The 8730-nt window shown below is 64.1% G+C and overlaps 1 protein-coding gene across 1 annotated transcript in view; it reads left to right on the top strand.

Annotated features, from left to right (window-relative positions):
- The window catches only part of RNF31 (ring finger protein 31), an 8771-nt gene extending 396 nt beyond the window's left edge, over positions 1–8375 (top strand). Inside the window, exons 2-7 of the mRNA XM_075061344.1 lie at positions 1265–1438; positions 1845–2041; positions 6025–6098; positions 7199–7305; positions 7640–7822; positions 7991–8375. Of these exons, the coding sequence (XP_074917445.1) occupies positions 1265–1438; positions 1845–2041; positions 6025–6098; positions 7199–7305; positions 7640–7822; positions 7991–8044 (789 nt within the window). The 3' untranslated portion in view covers positions 8045–8375. The remainder of the gene's footprint in view (positions 1–1264; positions 1439–1844; positions 2042–6024; positions 6099–7198; positions 7306–7639; positions 7823–7990) is intronic.
- The last annotated feature ends 355 nt before the right edge of the window (positions 8376–8730 follow it).

Here is an 8730-nt window from a genome sequence, read left to right as displayed (position 1 = left end):
CCCCGCAACCAGGTACCCCTGCTGGCTGGGCGCAACCCCCCCGGGCACAACACCCCCGCCAGGCACTGCCACCCCATGACGGGCACTGGCATCCCCTGCTGGCCGGGAGCAACCCCCCCTGGGGGGGCACAACCCCCCTGCCGGGCACTGCCACCCCCTGCTGGCTGGGCACAACCCCCCCTGGCTGGGCACAACCCCCCGCCAGGCACTGCCACCTTCTGCTGGCCGGGCACAACCCCCCGCCGGGCACTGCCACCCCTGCTGGCCGGGCACAACCCCCTTGCCGTGCATTGCTACCTTCTGTCAGCCGTGCACTGCCACCCCCCGTCAGCCGGGCACTGCCACTCTCTGCTGGTCGGGCACGACCCCGTCAGCTGGGCACTGCTACGCCCCGCTGGCTTGGCACGACCCCCCCTGCCGGCCGGGCACTGCCACCTCCTGCTGGCCGGGCACAACCCCCTGCCGGGCATTGCTACCCCATCAGCCGGGGACTGCCATCCATCAGCTGGGCACTGCCAACCCCTGTCAGCCAGGCACTGCCACTCTCTGCTGGCTGGGCACAACCCCCCCTGCCGGCCGGGCACTACCACTCCCCCCTGGCTGGGCACTGCCACTCCGTGCTGGCCGGGTACAACCCCCCTGCCGGGCATTGCTACCCCCTGTCAGCCGGGCACTGCCGCTCTCTGCTGGACGGGCACCGCCACCCCTGTCAGCCAGGCATTGTCATCCCATCAGCTGGGCACTGCCACCCGCTGGCTGGGCACTGCCACCCCCTGATGGTTGGACACAACCCCCCTGCCGGGCTCTGCTAGCCAAAAATGACACCCCACCCCACCTCCACCGGGCACAACACCCCTCTGTGCTGGCTGTGCCTGTGTGGGACCCCCAGCCAGTCTTGTCCCATCCTTCCTCCGCCAACCAGCCGCAGCCCCCTCCCCTCCACCAGGCGGGAGCGTCCCCTTTCATGAGCCTGGTGGGTCCCCCCAACCCTATGATTCCCCCCAAGATACAGCCACCCACCAGACATCCCTCCCGTGTCCCCCCCAGACGTGTCTTCCCTGACGGGCCGATTCCCAGCCCCATCAAGCCGTGTCCCCCCCAGACGGATCCCCAGACGCACATCCCCCCCCCGATGCATCTCCCCCGACGGGCAGATTCCCGGCCCCATTTGAGCCGCGTTCCCCCCACACACACAGATCCCCAGACCCACCCCCCACCCCAAGCCGGCCAATTCCCGGCCCCGTCTGAGCCGTGTCCCCCTCAGATGCAGTCGCTGACGTCCTGCGAATGCACCATCTGCCCCGAGTGCTTCGCCCAGCACTTCACCATCGCTGTGAAGGAGAAACACATCACGGACCTGGTGTGTCCGGCCTGCGACGCGCCCGACCTGAGCGACGAGGCCGAGCTGCTGGGCTACTTCTCCACGCTGGACATCCAGGTACGGGCCCCTGGGGGCCCCCACACCTCCCAGGGGCCCCTGTACCCCCTCTGAGTCCCCTCAATCCCCTCAGGCCCCCCCGAGCCTCCCTGAAACTCCCCCAAGCCTCCAACCCAACCTGCTGGGTACTTCTCCACACTGGACATCCAGGTACCAGCTCCCCAGAGCCCCCCAAATCTGGGGGACCTCAAAACCCACTCCCACCCCAGTCCTCCTGAACCCCCACAGCTGTGGCCCTCATGCCTCGGTATTAGGGTTACCCTGCACCCCATCCCCACACCCTCCTGGGGTGAACACACCATTCCGTGCCTGGGAGCCCCCCTGCACCCAGCCTACGGGGTGGGGCACCCCAAAAAGGCAGGGGAGCTCCAGAAGCCCCTGCTCACCCCTCCCCTTCCTCCCCCAGCTCCGCGAGTGCCTGGACCCCGAGACCTACGAACTGTTCAGCAAGAAGCTGACGGAGCGGGAGCTCATGCGGGACCCCAAGTTCCAGTGGTGCACCCACGTGAGTGGGCGCGGCCCCAGGGCCGGGGCGGGGCCAAGCCAGAATTCTGGGTGCCAGGGCGGGGCCAGAATGCTGGGGGCGGGGCCAGTGGACAAGGGGTGGGGCTGCGGGCAGGGCCAGAATCCCAGGGGACAGGGCAGCAGGGCGGGGTCTGGGGGGAAGGAGGTAGATGTGTGGACAGGGGAAGGGGTCCTTTGGCAGGGTTTCGAGGGGTGGGGCTCTCTTGAGGGGGTTTGGGGCGGTATCTGGGGGGGTATCTTTTTTCTGGGGGAGGTACTTGTGGTGGTTTTCTTCCAGGGTCTGTGGGTCTCTCATTAGGGTCTCTCGGGTGGGGCCTCTCTCTCGCACCCACCTTCCCCCTCCAGTGCGCGGTCTGGGCTTGTTCAAGAGAGAGCGAGGCGGCACGCAGTGTTCCCTAGTGCAACCAGAGTGTCTGTGGTCCACTGAAGCGCGGCTGGTGAGGGGGGGTTTTGGGGGGCTGGCAGGGGAAGGGGGGGGTCTCGTGGGCTATGGAGCTGGCAGGTGGGGCGACGAAAGACAAGAGCCAACGATCCAGTGTAGAGTAGTTCCGGCAGTGCTCTGGTGGGGCAGGTTCTAGGCGGGGCTGGGGCATGGGAGGACCGGCTGTGTGGGGCTGTGTGGGTGGTGAGGGGGTGGCTGAGCCTTTCATGTGGTCCTGCGAGTCTGCCCTGATTCTTAGTGGGATGCCTCCGCGAGAGGCAGCTGGAGGGCATCTGTCGTGCTCAGGGGCTCAGAGTGGAGTTGAGGGTTGTTTTTGTGTTTGGGTGAGCTGTCTCTGTTGTTGGCTTGGTTTTTGGCTTGTGTGTACTGTTTTTGTGTGTGTGTGTTGTGTGTGTTGTGTTGTGTTTTTCGTCTGAGTTCTGGGGTTCTCTCTGTTTTTCCTGATGCTCTGCCGCTTCTCGCTTTTTTGTTTTGGTGCGGTGTCTTGTTTGGGACTTTTTTCCTTTGTTCATGTCTGGCTCGCGCAGCCAGTGTTACCTGGGTTATAGAGCACACGAGCCCCGCCGTTCGTACCTGGAGATGCTGGCAGGGCTTAGCGGTGTAGCGAGAGGAAACCGGAAATTGTGGAGCCCCTGTTCCCGTGTTATTCCCCTGCAGCTCGCGTCCTCCACATCGCCATCCCCCTGCCCCCCAGTAACCTTGCTGGATCACAGGGGGCTGGTCCGTGTACCTGCAGGAGAGGAAGTCGGGTGGGGCCCTCTTGCCTCTGGGGCCCGAGCCCCCGTATGCGCCCATAGCCCCCAGTACCGGGCACAGGGTGTCTGGCCGTGTACCTGCAGGAGAACGGAATCGGTGAGCTGGGCCTGCGTCCTTGAGTTTTTTTCTCTCGGATCTTCCTATCGAGGCCTTTCCCAACCTCACGCCCTGCGTCGGGGCGCATTTCAGTTATCCTTTAGGCGACAGGGGTCTAGGCGGTGTACCTGCCAGGAGAACGGAATCGGTGAGCCCGCCTGCTCCCTCTCTCTGCATGCCGGCCTTATTCGGTGCTCCAAGCCGCTCCAGTAGCAGGCATAGGGGCTGGCCTGTTGTTATCTTGCAGGAGAAACCAGTAATCGGTAGCCCCCCCGTGCGCCCTCATCACTTCCGCCCCCGTTCTTGGTCCCCCTTTCCCAGGTCCTGGCCCTCGGGAGCTCTGGATTAGGGGGCAGCTCGCTGCCCTCTGTGGTGTGGTTTGGTTTCCGTGACTCCCCTCTCGATGTCTCTTCTCTCTTCACTTCAATGCCTTCCTCCATGGTCTAGTTCCCCTCTACGCTGCTGGTGCCGGGGGTGCTTAGCATGCACTGTCCAGTAGTTCTCCAGTGCAGGCACCTACGTCGTCTAGCGCTGCTATTGGTGTGCTCTGCCGCTAATGGCAACTACGAACGAGGGTGGCCGGGGGGCTGTGTTGTGGGATTGTTTGGTTTGGTTTGGTGTGGTGTGTCTGTTGGTGTTGGTGTGACCTTAGTGGCGTCCCGCGGTCGGTGGGTGCAAGTGTGGGCAGTTTGCCCCGGCCCCGCAGGGGCCTTTTTTACCCTAATATTTATCTTTTTTCTTGTTTTCTTTTTTTAGGTTTAGTTTGATGGTTCTTTTTCGTTTTTCTTTTTCTTTTTTTTGGGACTCTTCGCTGGAGTTTGGGGCGGGTCTGCCTATCTTTTTTTTATTTTTTTCTTTAAGTTTTTCTTTTTTTGTTTTTTGTGCTGGTGATTTGTTTTGCTCCGACTGGAGAAGTTCTTTGAGTGCCTTCCCTTGGAGGGCAGAGTGCTTACTTCGCTCCGTGTTCCTTCGGCTGTTTCTGCGATAGGGATGGGTCCTTCCTCTCGGTCATACGGCAGAATGTCCTGTTCTCCGCTGCTATTATTGTTTGCAATCGAGTCTCACCCGCAAGCAGTCGACGTCTCGCCGCATAGACCTTCTTAGGCCCCGCTGGTGGACATCCTCCTGTGCGCGTCCCTGGTGGTAAGGTGCGTGATGGGGGTGTGCGATTGTGGAGGTGTTGGATGGGGATGGGGATATGTGTGCGTTGTGGTGTTGGGGTTGGTTGCTGGGTGTGGTGAGGTGGGGTTGTTGTGTGGGTGTCGGTTGTGGATATGGTTTTGGCTGTTGGGTTTGTGCAGGGGTTGGGGTTTGTGTTGTAGGTTCTTGGGTGGGTATTGGTTTATTGGTAGGTATTGGGTGGGGAATGGGGGTAGGGTTTGTTGGGGGTGTGGTGGGTGGGAGTTGTGCTGTGGTGTGGTGCGCGGTTGTCAGATGTGGGTGTGGGTTGGGTGTGGGGCTGTCGGGTTGTGGGGGATGGGTTTGTGTTGTAGGATTGTTGGTGGGGTGTTGCGAGGGTGTTGTTGTTCCTGGGTGTTGGCTGGGGATGGGGGTTGTGTGTTGGATTGGTTTTTGGGGGGCCTGTCAGGGGTTGTTGGAGGCTGCAGGGGGACGCGGGGTTGTGCTTGTTGTGTAGCAGTGTCTCTCCTCTGCCCCCTAGAAATGCCCAGTGGGCCCTCGTGCTCAGTTCGCCAGTCCCTGCACGGGCACCACCCCGCGATCTGCCTCTTCTACGCGTGACTGGGACGTGGGCGGTTTGCAAGCGCCTCCTGCAGGTCGGGGGCGCGCGGGGGGATCCTGGGGATGGGCCCTGAGGGGCATTGGGGAGACAGGGTCGGGGATGACTGGGGGGGATCCGGGGGATGGGCCCTGAGGGGACATGGGGAGACAGGCCGGGGGTGACTGGGGGGGATCCGGGGGATGGGCCCTGAGGGGCATTGGGGAGACAGGGCCGGGGTGACTGGGGGATCCGGGGGGATGGGCCCTGAGGGCACTGGGAGACAGGGTCGGGGGTGACTGGGGGGGGATCCGGGGGATGGGCCCTGAGGGGCATTGGGGAGACAGGGCGGGGGTGACTGGGGGGGGATCCGGGAGGTATGGGCCCTGTAGGGGCATGGGGAGACAGGGCCGGGGGTGAACTGGGGGGATCCGGGTGAGTGCCCTGAGGGGCATTGGGGAGAACAGGCAGGGGGGTGACTGGGGGATCCGGGGGATGGGCCCTGAGGGGCACTGGGGAGACAGGGCCGGGGTGACTGGGGATCCGGGGGGATGGGCCCTGAGGGCATTGGGGAGACAGGGTCGGGGGTGACTAGGGGGGATCGGGGGGACGGGCCTGAGGGGCACTGGGGAGACAGGCGGGGTGTGACTGGGGGGATCCGGGTGGGATGGGCCCTGAGGGGGCACTGGGGAGACAGGCCCGGGGTGACTGGGGGGGATTCCGGGGGGATGGGCCTGAGGGGCTTGGGGAGACAGGGTCGGGGGTGACTAGGGGGTACTGGGGGGGGAATGTGGCGCCTGAGGGGTCACTGGGGAGCAGGGGTTGGGGGTGACTGGGGGGGTCCGGGGGGATGGGCCTGAGGGGCATGTGGGGAGACAGGGCCGGGGGTGACTGGGGGGATCGCGGGGGATGGGCCCTGAGGGGCACGGTGGGAGACAGGGGCGGGGGAGTGACTGGGGGGGATCCAGGGGCAGGGGTGATTGTGGGGGAAGCTGGGTGTTTGGAGGGGGAGCAACCGGTGGCTCACGGCTTGACCTCTTGGTTCCCCAGGATAATGGAGTTGTCTTCAACACGGAACCCCCACTGGGACGCCCGCCCAGTGCCTGGAGGAGAGAGAGCTGGTGGTAGCCCCCGCCGGGCAGGGAGGGGTAATTGGGGGGTCTTCGCATCCCCGGGGAGGCTGCGGGAGCTGCGTCCCAGCAGCAGCCAGCCGGGACTCAGGGAGATTCATCCTCTCGGAGGCAGCTGGCTCTGGAGCTTCCCCTTCCGGGGCCTGACCCCCGAGCATCCCAGCGTCCCCGTCCCGCCCGGGGGGCTCTCAAAGCCCCGACTCCGCGCCGGGGTAGCGGCGGCAGGAACCCGCGTAGGACAGAGCTTGTGAGGTCAACCGGACTTGACCCCTAAGTCAGTCGATCCTGGGGCCATGGGAGGGCCGGACCCCGTTCTGGGGCCCCACTCATTTCCCCACCAGCTCCAAACTGTAACACTCTCCGCCCCCTCTGCCTTTTGCCCCTTTCCCGGCCTAGGAAGCTCTACCTGACCCCTTGTTTCTTCTCATGCCCCGCACTGGGCACCTTGCACGGGGAGGGACCCAGGAGACCCATTCACACCCCGCGCCGCCTGGGCTCTGCACCAATCACACCCCTGCCCCCCATCTAGAGACTGATGAAGCTGGCAGAGGGAAAACTTGAGGCATCCTGCACAGTATCACTGAAGCACATTCCCACTTTCAATACACCGGCAATTGGCCCCAGGCAAGGGATTCTGGGTAACTGGGTAAAGATCGGTCGCCGACAGGGATTGGTGGTAACCCTGGCAAATCCGCCCCTTCCAGGCAAGGGTATTTATTGGGTAATGGATAGACGAGATCAGTCCCTGAGCAAGGGGTATTTGGGGTGACCAGGTGAAATGTGGCCCTTCCCCAGGCAGGGGATTGTGGGGTAAACTCTGGCCAATCGTCCCCCCAGGCAAGGAGATTATGGGTAACTAGGTAGAGACTGGGCCTCTGAGCCGGGGATTGTGGGTAACTTCTGGCAATTTCCCCCTAGCAAGGGTTGATTATGGGTAACGGGGCGAGATCGGCCCTGAGCATGGGATTGTGGGTTAACCTGGCATGGGCCCTGAGGCAGGGGAGTAGGGGTGACCAGGGTGAGGGCATTGGCCTCCCCAGGCAGGGGATTGTGTAGCCGGGGCGCTGGCGTTACCCCATCATGCCGGCCTGCAGGTAGGCTGCCCGGCGTGATGGAGACAGAAGGAGACGCTGGCCGGGCCTGCGGGCCCGACCCGGCCTGCGGGAAGGAGACACGTCCCCGCTACGCCGGCCTCTGCTCAGTACGTGGGGGGGGCTTGTGGGGCACTGGTGGGTCAGGAGGGCTGGAGGTGGAGTGGGATTGGGGGGTCAGGCAGGCTGCGGGGGGTTGGAGATTGTAAGGGGACTAGGGATCTATTGGCTGGTGAAATTCGGAGAGCGCGGTGGGGGGAAAATTGCGTTTTGGGGCCAAAGGGTCGCGGGGGGATCGGGGGGGAACTGGAGGTGTTGGGGGGACACATGGGGTGGGTGTCGGGGAGAGCTGGGGGACGTGGGGCGGGGGGCAGGGGGCACGTGAGTTGGGAGGTGTTGGGGGATGCCGGGGGACGTGGGGGGCGCTGGGGATCTGAGGGGCAGACGCTGACCCCCAGGGCGCACTACAAGGAGTACCTGGTGAGCCTGATCAACGCCCGGGCGCTGGACCCCGCCCGGCTCTACTCGCTGCCCGAGCTGGAGACCGTCTACCAGCGCCACCAGGGGGCGCTGCCCCCCCGGCCCCCCGGCGAGCCTGAGGACTCCTACCGCGGGCGCCTGCTGCAGGTACCAGCCCACGGGCGGGCGGCTTGGGGGAGTAACACGGGACCCCAGGGGAATCGGCGGGGCTGAGCTCTGGGGGGCGGGGAGGAGTCAGGGGGGACAGGCTGGGTGGATGGGAATCTTGGGGGGCTAATGGGGCCACCCCCTCACTCCCCTCTCTGCCCCCCACAGAAGCTGATGGAAGAGGTGCCCCTGGGCCCCAAGATCTTACGGCAGCGGCAGTGACCCCCACCCCCGGCCGGCCTGGAAGCTTGGAGAAGATGCTGCTGTGTGGGGAGGGGAGGGTTAGATTTTAGCTGATTTGGCTGGTTGTGGGAGAACCCCTCTATCCTGAACCCCAATTCCCCATCCACAGCATAAGGGACCCCAAAGTAGCAACCAGTGGGGTCCCTGAGCCCCCATCTGGGGGGTCATCTGACATTGGAGTGAGGGACCCTTGCTGGGGACTCTGTGGGGCTCAATAGTGGGGTTCAGGCCCCTTGGGGTAACACGAATCGGGGATTTGGGGGTTCAAGGGACAGAACATTGTGAGACCCAATAAAACAGTCTGATCCAAGCATGAATCTCAGCTTCTTAATGCAGCAGCAGGTAGCCCCAAAACTGCCCTGACCCACAGCCCCCCAAAACTAAGCCTCCCCCCCGACTCAGCCCCCTGAAACCAGTCCTGTCTGCAGTCCCAGCTGGCGCCCCCCAAGCACTGCCTAGCGCCCACGTCTCACCAACAGCCCCGCAAAACTAGCCGGGCCCCCACGCACTGCAAGGCCAGCCCTGGCGGTGCCCCTAACACCCGACCTGCAGCCCCTGCCCCCCAGCCCTGGCGGTGCCCCTAACACCCGACCTGCAGCCCCTGCCCCCCAGCCCCCTGGCCACTGATGAGCTGCCAAAATCTTAACAACTGGTTCTCTCCTCAC

This window comes from Chelonoidis abingdonii, unplaced genomic scaffold (assembly GCF_003597395.2).
Source record: "Chelonoidis abingdonii isolate Lonesome George unplaced genomic scaffold, CheloAbing_2.0 scaffold0024, whole genome shotgun sequence".
NCBI lineage: Eukaryota > Metazoa > Chordata > Testudines > Testudinidae > Chelonoidis > Chelonoidis abingdonii.
The sequence above is the reverse complement of the archived record's forward strand: the minus strand, read 5'-3'. Positions and strand labels throughout refer to the sequence as shown.